This window comes from Apodemus sylvaticus, chromosome 1 (genome assembly GCF_947179515.1).
Source record: "Apodemus sylvaticus chromosome 1, mApoSyl1.1, whole genome shotgun sequence".
NCBI lineage: Eukaryota > Metazoa > Chordata > Mammalia > Rodentia > Muridae > Apodemus > Apodemus sylvaticus.
In genome coordinates, this window is record NC_067472.1 from 23569257 (window position 1) to 23585508 (window position 16252).

The window sequence follows — 16252 nt, forward strand, 5'->3', positions numbered from 1 at the left end:
TAAAATACAGTTCTTCAGTTTGTTGGCTGTGTATACACGCTCATATATATGTGTGTGTATGCATGCATTTGTGTATGCATATTTCTTTTTCTCCACCCTGTAACTTAACTTTTCATTTTCTTAATAAAAATCTTTAAAATGAAACAGAAGTCTTAACTTATTTATGCTTCCTTGTACACTCTATTTAAGTCTTTCTGGCTCTAAGAGAAAAATATTTAAAAATACCAGAAAGATGTTTTTCTGTTTTATTTAAGACTGACTTGTGTATGGTATAAGGTAGGAATCAAGCTTCACTTTTTAAACCATATGTTGTGCAGTAATCTCTTCCAAACTGAACAACTTCTTTTTATTCTTAAAGATTTATTTTCTTCTTGATTGTGTATATACATATGTGGGAGCAGATGTTGGAGGAGGCCAGAGGGGGGGCTGAAACCTTTGGAACTGTGGTTACAGGCAGATTACAGTAGCCTGATGTGGGTACTGGGACCTGAACTCAGGTCTATTGTAAGAGCAATATGTTTGTATTCTCAATCACTGAGCCATCTTTCAGCCCCAATTTCCTCCAAATTAAAATATTACAGCCTGGAGAGAAGCTCCAAAGTTGTTGTAAGTTCCAAAGGAAGGCTTAAGATTCAGGCAGTAAACAACTCCCAAATCTCAGAAGTCCCTGAATTTTACCAGGCTCATAGTGCTTCTCTCCTCAAGGCTATTACTGCTGAGGAGAAGGACTCTGACATCCTGATCTGCCTGTAAATTGTGCAGAATGCTTCAGGGTGCTTGCTTTCATGAGTTATCACCCATACCGGGTGCCTGTGGTTTGTCTGTACTCCTGTAAGTAACCCTTACCACGCTCCTCTAAGTGACTCCAATAAACTAACTGGTTCCCTGAGCTGGTCTTTGGTGGTATTATTCCTTTGGTCTGTCACTGGTCCCCTATCTGGAATGAATAGCAAATATGAGTATCATGTTTTTCCAGAAAAAGTTTCCACAACATTATTCTATTCTGTTGACCCAGAACTATTTATTAGCCACACCATATTTAATCCTATGCTGTTAACCACAGGACTGTGTGTGTATTGATCTTGGGCATACTTGAGAAGCATTTAATAGTTGAACTTATTCTGTTGGTATTTGATTCTTTCTGCAAGTAGCACTTATTATACTCACTACGAACAAGGCATCATTTCATGAGAATCACTTCATTTTAAACTTCATCAGTCCCTGCAATATAGACACTTGTATCATCCTGTTTTACAGGTAAAGAAATAATTTGCCCAGAGTTCTCTAGCTCGTGAATGGCAGGAACATGACTTCGGGGAAATTCTAGTTGACTCTGACATCAGAGAAGCTTTTGATGGAGGGAGACAGTGATGATATTATGTTGCCAGGGAGAGATAGAGAGAAGAGCTATGAAAAAAGACAAGCTGAAGAGATGGCTCAGTGGTGAAGAGCACAGAGTGCTCTTGCAGTGGATCTGGGTTTGGTCCCAGCACTCACGTGGCAGATCCCAGCTGTCTGTAACTCCAGTTCCAGGAGTTCTGATGCCCTCTTTTGGCCTCCACGGTCACTGCATGGATTTGACATATACACATACATTCAGGCAAAAATAAAACTCATGCACATAAAATAAAAATGAATTAAAAATCTTTAGAAAAGAATAAAGAGGTACACAAATATTAAAGCTTTTTTTTAGACAAAAGAGGTATTTTAATCTTTTGTGTGCTTTGCTAAAGTTTCAAATTCCCTCCCAAGCAAATTTATTTATTATTTGTCCAAGAAAGTGTTATTTTTTTTTTTTTTAAGTTATCCTCTTGGGGTCTACTGGGATGCTCACAATCCTTCAATCTTTCCAGCTTTAGAAGCACCTTTCATTTCTCTATCCCTCATCTGTATACTTAATTAGCCACAAGTTCTACTATGTATTCCTTCAACTGTTAAATGATTTCTCTCAGTTCCTACTGCCTGCCATCTGTTCTGATGAACTCCCCATTGTCCCTTCTCCCTCCAGCCATTTTATTAAGGGGATAATATACTATTCTTCGTTCTATGAAAGGGATAATATACTACTAAAGCACTACACATAGTGTCTCCCTTTCAAAGCTGAACCTTTAAATGCAACATCTAAGCTGATTTTCACACCCTTGTCCACCCAAAATGACACCTCTATTTTATAACTCTCCTTTATCACTGGCCAAATGCCAAAATCTAGTATTCAAGAACATTCTAAGTCTGTCTCAAGTTCCCTCTGTGGCCTTACCTTCACTACTCCTTTAAATTCTGCTCTCAATGAAGTCACCACCTTATGTTCCTCTAAACAACTTGAGATATTTCTACCTCCAGTCTTTTCCTGAAAGTCCCCTGTCTTGACTATTAGCCCCCTTTACATATCCTTTAGTATTTAAGATATACATTTAAGTTATAGCTCTAGTCTGATTTCTTCTAAAGTCTTTCCCACATTTTACTAATCTCTTTATCAAATTGTTTCATTACTTTTCTCCATTAAAAATAGCTCCTAATTTGCCCAAGTATCACAACTGCCATCTGCCTTGTTGAAAGGCAGTAGATACATCAAACATGAACCCAGAACTCAGAGTTAGTTGTATTTGGGCCCATTTATATCTTTATGACTTTGGGAATGTAAGTTTATCTCAATCTACTTCCTTGTCTGTAAAATAGGAATGATCGTACTTTGTCTTGTTTAACCTTGTTTACATATGTGTATTTTTGTGGGTGTGAACCTGTGGGCATGACAGCATGTATGTGGTGGTCAGAGGACACCCCAGATGTTGGTCCTCAGAGGCCATTTGCCTTTTGTTTGAGACAGTGCATCTCTTGTCTCTGGACTCCGACAGGTAGTTAGTCTAATTGAGATCGCAGAGGTACACCACCAGGCCTATCTTTTTATGTAGATTCTCAGGATTCAAATTCAGGTTCTCATGTTTGTAAGGCAAGCACTTAAACCATCAACTCATCTCCAGCCCTTCAAGAAATACTTAGCACAGTTGGTTACATGCCATCATGCTGAGGACTGGGGGTTGCAATAGAGAGTCATGGTCCCTATTCTAGTGGAGCTAATATCTCAGTGATGGAGAATGGGTGTATCTCATTCTCCATGTATGTATATTTGTTGGTAGCTGGTATTGAAAGTGAGGTGTGGGCTATGGTAATCTCACCTAGTCTGTGAGCCAGTTTGGTTATGAAAAACTTTCCCTTTATCTATGCCGAGGTTGGGAGGATAAGAAGAAGTTATGCAGGTAAACAGAAAGGAGATTCCAGATACAGGAAGAAGTGAATCTCATCCAATGGAGTGGGGACCAAGAAAGCAGATAGTTCTGGCTTTCTGTTGGTGTTGCTGGCATAAGAAACATAACTCAGACCTCAAAGGGAGTAACAGAGGTTATTCTAGAATGATATGAGGCCAACCATGGTCAAGGAAGACAGATTTAGTTCATCTCAAAACCGGTGTTGCAATATGGGCACAATTTCATGAAGTTTTATAGTAAAGAAAGTCATAAATAAAGGAGTGTTCTGATACATTGGTGATGTGATGGACATTCTTGGTTGTCAACTTGATCACATCTGGAATTAATTAAAACCCAAATGACTGGGTACATCTGTGAGGGATATATTTCTTAATTAAATAATTTAAAGTAGGAAAAAACACTTTTTAAAAAAGATTTATTTATTTAATTAGTTTATATGAGTACACCATTGCTCTCTTCAGATACACCAGAAGATGGCATCAGATCCCATTACAAATGGTTGTGAGCCACCATGTGGTTGCTGGGAATTAAACTCAGGGCCTCTGGAAGAGCAGTTGGTGCTCTTAACCACTGAGCCATCTCTCCAGCCTGGAACAAAAACACTTTTAATCTGGACTTTTTGAAGTGTGAAGACCCACCTATAATCTGGGCCACACCTTCTGCTGGCAGCCTATATAAAGCACATGGAAGAAGACAGCTTGCTTTCTTTGCTTGATTGCTTTTGCAAGTCCATTCCCTCACTGGCACTGGAGCCAACTTCTTTGGCATTCCAGTGTGTACTGAAAACCATCTGACATCTAGTCTTGTGGACTGAACAACTACTGGATTCTTGGACCTTGTAATCGTGTGTGTGTGTGTGTGTGTGTGTGTGTGTGTGTGTGTGTGTTGTTCCTCTAGAGAACTCTGACTAATATAGATAATAACATCAGGTAGGTATGTTATAGTCAAGTTTGGGAATCTCTGTTATAGGCCTTAGATGCCATCTGATGACATTCTTAACCAAGGGTTGGGAAAGGTAGGAGATGTTTGTGCTTTCTAAAAGGATTTAGAAATCTTCACAAGGATCCTAGATCACACACAGGTGGGTAATACATGGTTATTCAAAGGGTTAAAGATAGCTCAAGATATTTGGCACTGGATCTGCAACATTGTGACTTTCCATAAATTGATATTATGATCCGTCAACTGACCTTGTAGAATGATTAACACCGGCAACTGCTTTTGTTTTTCTGGGGATCTCAGTTCCCAGCATATAGCAAACCACCCCAAGAGTTGGTTGCTTGGAGCCACATTTAATTTGCATGACTCTGCAGTGTGGCTCGGACTCAGTGAAGATGGCTCGGGTCTGTCTGTATGACTCCTTACCAGCAAGGATACAGAAAGGGCCAGGCAGAAGCTGCATCATCTGTTACAATTCAGCTTCAGAAGCCTCTCAGCATTATTTCTGTAGAGCCTCGACAGCTGGGGTAGAGTCTGGAGATATCAGGTTACCATGGAGAAGTATCAATGCCGCATCAACCTTAATGAAAAAAATATTCATGTGATCATTTTGGGAAAATAAAATGTGTTCAGACAGAAAGTATAACAAAGCATGTATTAAAAGCATGGCTTGATATTTTATGACCATCACCGCCCATCTCTAACCAATATCTCAGACCACCTTAGCATTTTGTTGCTTTGAGATATATAGCATCAATATATTATTGCATTTTGGTAATTACTGATAACATATCTTAAGGCCTGGGATCCATAGGTTTCCATATGCCATACACTTATGGTATATGATAGAATACATTGATTTCTTTTTTTACTATTTTACATGCTGTGTTTTAAACTAGTTTGTCTTTGAGATAAAGAAGTGTTTTTTTATGTCTATAATTCTAATGACCGCTCCACCCAAAGTGTGTTCTTAATGGCTGTTTGTGTCTTTTAATATTGAATTGTAATTGCTTTCTTGAGATTTTTCCATTGGGTAAGTTTTCTGTCCTGTGTTGGTTCAAATTCAGATTATGTAATCGATCTAAAGCATATATTTTGCATTTAATGTCTCCAGTAGCTGCTGACCTCAAAGCAAAAATGGAAACCTTTGATTGAATGGAAAATAGAAACATGTCAAATCAGAAGTTATTCCCCATAGAACCATGAACCGATAGGAGAGATGGGGGCTGAATTGTGTAAAAGGAGAGTGCTGCCTAGCTCCAAACCCTCATGGACCTGTGGGATCAAGATCTGTGCCTATCTCTCATGTGTAAAACAAAGCATGTGTTGAAAAGATGGTGTGTTACAGTTCTGTTGCTGTGAGCAGACACCATGAGCAAGGTAACTTATAAAAGAAAGCATTTAATTGGGGGCCTGCTTAGGTTTTGGAGGGTGAGTTCATGACGTCATGGTTAGCAAGCTTGGCAGCAGACAGCCATGCTGCTGGACCAGTAGCTGAGAGCACATGCCCCAACCCACAAGTTACAAGATAGGGGTATGGATACATGTATACAACTGGATACACACACACACACACACACACACACACACACCATTTCTATCTATCTATCTATCTATCTATCTATCTATCTATCTATCTATCATCTCTATCCATCTATCATCTATCTATCTATCCACTGGGCCTCTGGGCTTTGAGTTTCAAGAAATGAGGACCAGGCATCCATGCACATGAGTCTGTGGGACCCATCCTCATTCAAACCACCATTGTTGGCAAAGCTGTTGAGAGGCTTACTGCTCTTGCACAGGACCAGAGTTTGGCTCTCAGTACCCACACCATTCTGTAACTACTGTTCCAGGGCTTACAACTCCATCTTCTGTCCTTCATGTGTAGTGTAACATGGAGAAGCAGGCACACAGATATTACACATAAGCAAAGGTTTTTTTTTTAAATTTAAATGCAGGGCCCACAATAGCAGCACAGGTTGTTGGAAAATTAAAAAAGGTTAATAGATAATAGACACTAACAAAAAGGAGCAAAAAATGCTAATGCATGTCAAATATTGGTATAAAAGAGTTGCATATAGGCTACAGGAGTTCTTATTAGTGATAAAAGGACAAAGTATTTGGTGGTCTTTAGATATCAAAAATGACTGCTTGACAAAATAACTCAATGCTATAATATTAAATTATGAGGCTTCCTGTTTACTTACATTTTTTAAGGAAACATTTTTATTGTAGTATAATTCAAATGCATTTCAAATGCATGTTGAAATACATGAATTTATAATCATGTAATTAACAAGATCACAATCACTGCTCTGTGTAAACCAGGGTGTATCTATGATTTGCTGCCAGGAATTAAAAAAAAAGAAAGTCTTGAACTGATAGGGGTATTGTTATCTACTGTTGAGGATAAAAGATTTAAAACGAACGTGTATTAAGATTCAGAGTTTTTCCATAAAAATGGGCCCGCTGTAAATGCGAGAAGCATGCCAGTTCTATTCAGCAAATGTTTTAGTAGCTCCTGTGATTTCAAAGGCACAGTGTTGGCTGTGGAGGGCGAGATGAATCCGCTGGTCCTGGAGGGAAGATCTGAACCCAGTGGAAAGAAGAATGGGAAGTCACGGTGTAGGACAAGCACACAATGCAGGAAGAACCCAGTGGAGCTTAAAATAATTTAATTTTGCCTGCCTGAGTTTTTTTTTTTTAATTCTATATTGGATGCCCTTTCCGAGTGTGTTAGGTTGCTTATTGAATCTTGCTTATAGAATATGCGACCCCGTGAAATCTTTTTCATTCTCCATTTTTTTCTCCTCCCCAACTTGATCTCTTCAGCCGCCAGCGCTGCATTTGGAACAGTATCTATTGTGTGGGTGGCGGAACGCGGAGAAGCTATTTCTGTTCTAATTATGAGCACTGTTTTCGTAGGGGAAAAGGGGGGGGGTAATAAGGCAGATCTGAGGCTGAGCTGCTTGCTGGGCGAGGATGCTCGGTGGAGGCGTTACTAAGGTTACTAGAGAGAGGACCGCGGGTGACAGGCAGGGTTTTCCTCTAGAGCAAGATACATTTTCCAATGAAGGACGTGGGCTGGGCATTGCCACATTGTACTACATGTTGGATTCCCTAGAGGAAAAAGTAGATGGCCCAAAGGAAAAATGAGGGACCAAAGCGGGGAGCCGCTGCTTCCTCTTCCGGGCCTTTTCTTTCGCCGTCTTTGTTTACCCCGAGCCATTCTGGCTGCAGCACACGGTCAGCTGGAGAACGGTGTCTTATAGATGTGACACGCCTCTGAGCCGGCCCGGAAGCGGTTCCCAGTCGGTACCCGTAGGGACAGGCGCGCAGCGGGCGGTGGCTGTGGCGCGGGCGGCGGTGCTGCGTGGCTCTGGAGGACCGGCGCGGACCTGCAGCGGCTCGCTGAGGCCGTGGGTCGTCGCTGCAGCTGTCAGGACTCTTGGGGCGAACTTGCCAGACAGAGAGGAGCGGAAGGGAAGGGGTGTGTAAGGAGGGCCGTGGGCGTGTTTGGTGTCAGAGAGGACTTTGAAACGGGTTCCTCTTAGTGGTTGATTCTAATTTTTTATTTTTGACAGATTCGGGAGGCAGCAGATGCCCCAGTCTCGAGATTTTCTTAACTCCAGTCCGTAGATAGCATGATTTGAGTGAGAGCTTTTTAATGAAGCTACTGAGTTAAGATATAGCTCAAGGGATATCCAGAGGAAAAAGGAATGGGGAGTCGAGCAGGGAAGTGTTGTTGGGGATGAGGGGTCAAGATGATCTATAAGTTCGTATTTACGGGTTTTATTGTACCAGATACCGTTCCCAAACTCTGTAAGATTGATGTCTTACTCCTGCGAGGTCCGGACTTCTTTACATAACCTTTATGTTAACCTTTACATAAGTGGGGAAGCCGGAAAAAGCATCTGTGCCAGCCAGACCTTAGATTCTTCAAAGCCCCAGGCCCCCACGCTGCGGTTTTTCACCACCAAAATATGAAGCACGTGAGGATATAGGATTAGGGGGTAGTATAATTTGAACAGCCATGATAAGATGTGCTAAAAGGTGTGAAGGCTAGGTGTATAAGGGCAATGATAGATGTCAGTCAGGGAAGGTGGGAACTGGGGCCTGCGAACCTGTGTCTACAAGCTTGGCTGTCATTTTCTCTTCAGCATTTGGTGGGATAGGGAAGAAAGATATATACTCACACACCCAAGTTTGAAAATGGAGTTACAGAGACTCACAGAACTTAATGATTTGACATAGCTACCTTATTTAACAGATGGAACGACATAAGGAAGGTAGTCAAGAATGGAAACGCTGGCTGTCCTAGCTGTGCTTGTCAACACAAATGCTCAAGTTAAAGTTAATGTCTCTTTACCTGGACTGGTTCCTCTCAGCTGTAGAGACTGCAGCCCACCTTTACCCCTGTTAATGTGTGTTACAAATTCTGTGCACTTGCTGACACAAATGCCAACGCTGAAAAATAGTCTCACTTGACCTGGACTGGTTCCTTTCAGCTGCAGGAGTTGAATATTGATGACATACAACAGTGAAATCATCTATACTCTGTGTAATGCTGTAATCAAATGCCTTTTCAGACACAGCTGAGTGTCAGCTGAAGCTTTTCAGCAACTCCAAAACTGTCTGAAAATAACAAAACGGAGTAAGCCTAGGAGTAAGGAAACATATTTTAAGGAGACCTCAGACAAAATCTCCTGCTTAAAAATTAAGGGAAAAAATTAATCTGTTGATAATGCACTGTATACAAACACTAATTTTGGCAAGTTGTGCCTAATATTCTCAAGAGATTGTTGAAACTGGGGCCTTAAGAATCAAGCAGATTAGTTTAACTACAGTTTTATTCCTAAAACGTAGGTACTTATTTTTAACTTGAAAAAATCATAAGCATGGTTTATAAAGTGTTTATCACTGTATCTATGATAAAGTAACAATGTAGCCATTTATTGCTTAATAAGAGAGACACTTAAATACATGTTGCAACTTCTTCATTGTTCAAACATCACAGAGTATGCTGACACCAAACCAAACTATACTACACCAAACTGTACTAAAGACAGCCACCAAACTAGTATCTTTCTAGACTCTGAACCTGTATAGCATGTCATCGAAATTATTACTGTAGATAAGTATAATGCTATTTGCACAGTTAGGCATAGCTACACATGTAAAAGATATAGTTGAAGTACTAGGCAATAATTTATATTTCCCCCCAGTGGTCTGTCAATGGCTGAACCATCTCTGGGGGTGTGGTGTACGAAACAGAAATGAAAGTGATGCATTGCTGCTCCTTGCCTGGAGTCACTTTGCAGCGTCCAGGCATAGGTTTCACTGGAAGGCCACTGACTAATGTCCTTGTTCCCTTAATAGCAATGGAAGGTGGAAAACACTTGTGCATTTCTGAAGTATCTGTCTGCTTATTTAAAAGGGAGTGAAAGTTAGGTGGCTGCGTAGCCCCTGGACAGTGATCTGCCAACCATGACTCGTAAAGCTTGTGGCTGTTTAAGATCACATAATCTTCACTCTTGTGTTTCCTGAGTATTTAGCAGCTCAGGTGACTTCACACTCGTTTGCAGATGCATGGGCATGGAGGCTATGACTCTGATTTTAGTGATGATGAACAAGGTGGAGGACCCAGCAAGAAGAGGAAGAAGTAAGTCTTTATTGATCCATAGTTCACATTGTTTCTAGAAGGACATGAAGTGTAAATAAATAATATGAAAAGACTTTGGACTGACTGGCATATGGAAACAACTGCTGTAGCAAGTAAAGTTTTATTCATTACACTGTAATAAATGGATTTCAATTTGGAGGTAGTTGTAGGAAAAATGAAATTTTATTGTGAAGGAATATTGAAAGGGATAGGGGGAAAAGGAGATATTTCTCTATTGCATGGTTCTTTTTGTTTGTTTTGGGTTTTTGTTCATTTGTTTATTTTCATTTGTTAAGTCTATGTGCCTGCAAATGTCACAGCTTAAAAGAGTCTTAGTTGCTAGTGCTTGTCTTCCCAGTGAGGTACGTGTGGAGGATGAATTGTGATTCAGAACAGTTGTAACGTTTACTTGAGTGAGCAGGTCAGAATTGGGAGGACCAAGACCCTCTAGCATAAGGAGCCTGGGCCTCACAAGGAGAACACGCTCTTTGTTGTCATTTTTGTTTCCTGAGACAGTTTTATTATGTATTTCAGGCTGGCCTGGAATTCCCTATATAGCCCAGGCTGTCCTAAGACACAGTCTTCTTGGTTTAGCTTTGAAAGTGCTGGGATTTCAGGTATGAACTGCTGTGTCCAGCTGGAGGCTACATCTTTACCAAATTTCTGTGTTTAGGGTCATTGTTCTTAGCTTTCAGTGCTGTTATGTAGTAACATAGGAGTGCTTGATTCATATTAGCAGAACTTAGAGAAATTGGTTTATTATTCCATAGTGAGACTGATGTGTTATTACTAACTAGGACTGAACATTTTATAAGATCATCAGTCTTTATCAATAACAAAAGAATACTAGTAATTATAAAATATTATAATAATGTGTGTTTTAAAGATTTCTTTCTTTCTTTCTTTCTTTCTTTCTTTCTTTCTTTCTTTCTTTCTTTCTTTCTTTCTTTCTTTCTTTTAAAGATTTACCTATTTATATGAGTACACTGTAGCTGTCTTCAGACATACCAGAAGAGGGCATTGGATCCTATTACATATTGTTGTAATATGTGATTGCTAGGAATTAAACTCAGGACCTCTGGAAGAACATTCAGTTCCTTTAACTGCTGAGCCTTCTCTCCAGCCCTGTCTTTTTGTTTGTTTTGTTTTGTTATCTTAGATTTTCATTAAGAAACATTACTTTCTGGCCTGGAGATATAACTAAGTTAGAGTGCTGGTCTAGGATGTATGAAGCCCCAGTTTCAGTTCCCAGTGCTATGTAAAACAAAGAAAAGTGGCACATGCCCTTTAGAGGAAGATTAAGGACCCTCAGGAATTCAGGTTTATCCTTGGTTACATAGTGATTTCTGGACCACCCTGGGCTAGTAAGGATCCTCCCTCAAAAGAAATGGTTAACGAAAAGAATTTGAGCAGATTTAGTTGGGTACCGTGGTCCAGGAGGCAGGAGCATGACTTAGCTGGACACATTATGTCTACAGTCAGGAAGCCAAAAACAGATATAAAGTGAGGCCGGGTTATAAAATGTAGTCCATGTGCAGTGTTTCACTTCCTCCAGCAAGGCTCCGCCTTCCTGAGACAGCTGAGATGGAGTCCTGGTAGAACTCCTGCCAGGCAGTCACAGACATGGGAAGAGTTAGACAGCATCCTTCAAGAAAAATTAACTTTTAACACTTTTTCTTTTTACTACACTAGGACAGTCGAGGATGAGTTGCTGCTTACAAAACCATTTCAGAAAGAAAGGCATGGACAGGTGGCCCATAAGCAAGTTGCTGCGGACCTGCTGGACAGGTGTGGTGTCTTGGTGTGGTGTCTTGGTGTGGTGTCTTTGTGTGGTGATGGTCTTGGGTTAAGCTGTTCCATCATCTCAGAACCTGGGGATTTGATTATGTTAATAAATATGGCCACTTGAATTTACTTAAACTTTTCTCTTTTAAACAGGGAAGAAGCAAGGAATAGAAGGTTTCATCTCATAGCTATGGATGCTGTATCCTTTTTGTAGTCCTTTTTTTTTTTAATAACTAATATTTTGCTTGTCAGCCATGTTTTCTAACTTTTAAAAATCAAAATCTTGTCAAGTTTAGTAGACTAGCTTTATTTTTATAAGTTAGTAATTATTAATATAGGAATTTACCATTTATATTTTTAGGTGTAATTCTCTTTTGCTAGTATATAGGAAGAATTAGAGGTAAAAATAAAGGAATAAATACGAATTGTGGTCTATTGATAGACTTAAAAAGCCCAGGAACTTACAATTGTTCCAGCATGTTCTTGTTAGGCTTCTAGCATTTCTCTCTTCTAGTCTTGTCCTCTTTAGTATCATTTTAATTCATTTCCTTCCTACCTGTCTCTTGGCTATTTTAAATTTTCTGTAAAACTTTTGTTTTAAAATTAAGTCCGTCCGAGTACCATCTCTGTGCCTGCTGCTCTGTTCCTTGGGTATGATTGGAGACTTAAGCTGTAAGTCAGACTGTTATGCACTGCTGCCCTGATATCACACTACTGCAGGATGTTAGAGAACAGGAGAGGCCAGGCAAGACCTGAGTGTTCGCTACCAGGTCAGGACTGGAGAGAGGAAGCACCGCACTAGAGTCATCTGGCGAATTTTTATTTCATTCCTTTCTTTTAAGTTACTGTGTTCTAGATTTTTTTTTTTGTCTCTCTTACCTCCTAACCCATTGGAAGCTTAGCTTAGCTTAATGGTCTTATCTCCCATAAACATCTATACATATATTCTCCCTTCTCTGACACTTTCATTGAGGGTGTTAATGCACCTAGTGAGAATAAAAATATAGGTGCTTATTTTCTAGCATGGATGGTAGAGGACCCCCAGGTTTTTGGGGTGAGGGGTATGTTTGGCCACAGTGGAGAAGTCACTATGTTTAAAGTTAGTGATTTTTCTAGGTGTGGTGGTTCACACCTTCAATCCCAGCATTCAGAAGGCACAAGCTAGCAGATCTCTTGAGGCCAACATGGTCTACATAGTGAACTCCAAGCCAGCCGAGGCTATAGAGTGTGACCCTATCTCAAAAAACACCAAAACCCAACCAAACAGAATCCAAAAACCAGAAAGTTAGTGGCTGTCTTAGTTAAGGTTTCATAGTGAAGGGACACCATGACCAAGGCAGCTCTTATAAAGGAGAACATTTAATTGGGTCTGGCTTACAGTTCCAGAGGTTCAGTCCATAATCATGGTAGGATGCATGGCAGCGTGCAGGCAGACATGGTGCTGGAGGAGCTGAGGGTTCTACATCTTGATCCACAGGCAGCAGAAGGGGATTGACCTCCCACAAGCAGCCAGGAGGAGCATATCTTCCAGACTGGGCCCAGCTTGAGCATAGAACTTCAAAGCCCACCTACATAGTGACACATCTTGTCCAACAAGGCCACGTCTCCTCCAGCAAGGCACACCTCCTAATGGTGCCACTCCTATGATCAGGCATTCAAACACGTGAATATACGGAGGCCACACCTATTCAGTCCACCACAGTAGTCTTCCTAGAGTTACTCTTGGCTTCTTGGTAAGGGAGAGCAGGCTGTTTTAATTGTTTCAGTCTTTGTGTCTATTGCTAGCCTCACTGTCACGTCTGGGGTAGATGAGGGGGGAAAAAAGCCTGGGGAAAGAATGTAGTTCAATTCAAGGGTAGTCCTTGGTGTGCCTTTTGATCACCATCTTCACAGGCTTGTATTTGTTTTTATATATAATGCCCAAAGTTGGGCTTGTTAGTTTAAGGAGTAGAGAGAAGGAATAGGCTTCTGTCTACTCAGTCTCCTGGAAGCCAAGCTTGAGGAGTTGTGTTAACCTCAGCCCTGCCTGTTGTCTATGACTGCCCCAGGTTGCACTAGTAGAGCTGTGCAGTGACAGCAGAAACCACTAGACTACAGAGCCTGTAAAGTATGTCATCTCACTCCTTACAGAAAATATGAACCGTTCTAATAGCATGCCCATTTAGTGGTAGTTAGGGAGTTTGAACCCAGACCTTGAGGTGTTTGGGCCGCCTCCCGCCTCAATTTGATATCCTACTTAAGTATTCTATCAGAGTACACTGTGATCAGTGAAGTTATTCTGTCTGTAAGGATGTAGTCACTGAGGTAGACAGCTGAGTTTGCACGCCCTTGAGGATAGAGAATGCCGCCCACGTTTTAAAATATTAAATATTCATATATCTTGTTATTTTGCATGAAAAATACATAGTTGTGTGAATTCTCTGAATGTTAAAAAGAAAAAAAATTTGCTGTGATTTATTTATTTTACTTCTTTTCTTTTTGAGACATATGTTTTACCCTGAGGCCCAGGCTGGCCAGGAAGTCTCGCTGCTCCCGTGCCATGCCTCTGCCTCTTGAGTGCTGGTGTGCTAGGTGTGAGCCACCACACCTCCTCGCTGACTTCTTATGTTTGGGTTTTGTTTTTGAAACCTTAATGTTCATAGGATTTAATTTTATAGACATATACTATTTTTATATACTTTATCATTAATTATTACATCATATAACAATGGAAGATAAATTCTAATTTTTTAGCTTTAATTTAGAAGCCATGATTTATTTGTAATATTATGATTATTAGACTGAATGAGAGAATAAAGCTGTGTATATCTAGAAGCAGAATAGAACGCTCCCTCTTTCCCCTGGTGGTTATACATTTTTATCACAAGAATAATGTATGCAGGAAAAAGATTCCAAACATTACAAGTAATACATGCTTGGAATGTTTTCAACAGAAAGTGAAAGTCTGTTGTGTAGTTGTCCTTCATGATTTACGCATTTAAAAATGCTAGATAGACTCATGCAGCGCTTTCTTTTTATTTAGTAATCTATTACAATGGAGCAACTTCTGAACAGTTACAAAAATCCTTAATGTTTTGCATTTCAGTATCAAAGGCACACAAAGTTTGTAAATGACTATATTTTGTACTATGGCGGCAAGAGAGAGGACTTTAAGCGGTTGGGGTAAGTATCATGAAGTTTACATAGGACGGTAGGGCAAGAACAGATGATTTCTAGGCCCTCTATTGTAACTGTCTCGTCAGGGAGCATCCTAGTGATTGAACCAGGTATAACGCTGGGAATAATAGCACATGTGAGAAATGCTCTTGTGTCTTGTTGATAAGACCTTTGAAACAATGACACATTTAGACTGTGGTGTCCAGGATTACTTTTGCAAAAATAAGGTGATGTTCAAAAGACTCCCCACATATAGGCTGTCGCTGTTGCCCTTGGTTGCTCCCTAGAGGCTGAGGATAAGTCCTACTGCTGAGGACACCAGACACTTAGACGCGAGATTCAGAAGACCCAAGATGACTCTGATCTGAAAGCCTTCATCCTAAGGGCAAGCTTTCATGGTACAGTTGAAAATGTGTCCATGAATTGAGAGTGATGGAGAGGGTATCTGAGGGGTTGGAGGAAGAAAAATAGGGTAGAAATGATGTAATAACATTTATAATTTCAAAAAGGCAAAAACATTGTTTAAAAAAAAAATAAGGCAAGCAGGAAACTTCACTTGGAACTTCCCACACATGAAAATTCTTCCTGTATTGAGGCTGTTGGTCTTGCATGGACTCCCCTCTGACTTACTGAGTAGGGAGGGCCCTAACAAAAGGACTGTTCTTTGTTATTTTTTGTTCTTTGTCTCATTTTTATCTTCCCTGTGACTATGCCCATACTACTCACATGTTTACTTCCAAGTCTTTATTTTTCTTCCTCCTTTATCCGTCTTCCAGGGAACTGGTAAAACGATAGAACATTGCACATTATTGAGAGCTCATTACTAGATCTCTTCTGAAACTTGTTTTCATTCACATTTTCTTACTCACAGTCTATTGAGCTTTTGTGTCCTTGCTTTGGCCACAAAGCACCACCTGTCTAATTAACCCACTGTAGAGTTGAATGGATTTGCTTCTCTGTGGAACTCATTACTTTCTTGCATTTTTTCTTAAGTAGCTTCTGAAAATATTGAAATATTTGTTTTATATAAAAATTTCCAAATTAAAGTGTACTTTTATTTATATTTTTATTCAAGTTTTCAAAAAATTTCAGCACTATTTAGACTAAATCTGACTAATTTTGTTTTTATACTAAATTAAAATTTTTATTTTCTAGGGAGAATGATAAGACAGATCTGGATGTCATACGAGAAAATCATAGATTCCTATGGAATGAGGAGGATGAAGCAGATATGACTTGGTAATTTTACTCCATTGTTTATTTATTTTGTGTGTGTATCTGTGTGGAGGGCAGAGACAACTTGGAGGAGTGGTTCTGTTCTCTCACCATGTGCTTCGCAGGGCTCAAACTCAGGCCATCAGGATTGGTGGCAAGGAGCCTTTACTGACTAGACTGTCTTGCCAGTCTGATGGATTGGTAATTTTAGCCATTAGCATCTAATGGA

The 16252-nt window shown here is 40.1% G+C and overlaps 1 protein-coding gene across 3 annotated transcripts in view; it reads left to right on the forward strand.

Moving 5' to 3' along the window:
* Positions 1-7489: 7489 nt before the first annotated feature.
* The window catches only part of LOC127687664 (protein FRA10AC1 homolog), a 34187-nt gene continuing 25424 nt past the window's right edge, over positions 7490-16252 (forward strand). For 2 of the 3 annotated variants that reach the window (XM_052186492.1, XM_052186510.1), the window contains exons 1-6: positions 7490-7695; positions 9791-9867; positions 11560-11655; positions 11806-11851; positions 14738-14814; positions 15964-16047. In XM_052186492.1, coding sequence (XP_052042452.1) covers positions 9791-9867; positions 11560-11655; positions 11806-11851; positions 14738-14814; positions 15964-16047 — 380 coding nt within the window. In that variant the 5' untranslated portion in view covers positions 7490-7695. Of the gene's footprint in view, positions 7696-9760; positions 9868-11559; positions 11656-11805; positions 11852-14737; positions 14815-15963; positions 16048-16252 lie in introns of all 3 variants that reach the window. The other variant, XM_052186500.1, reaches the window with a different exon arrangement.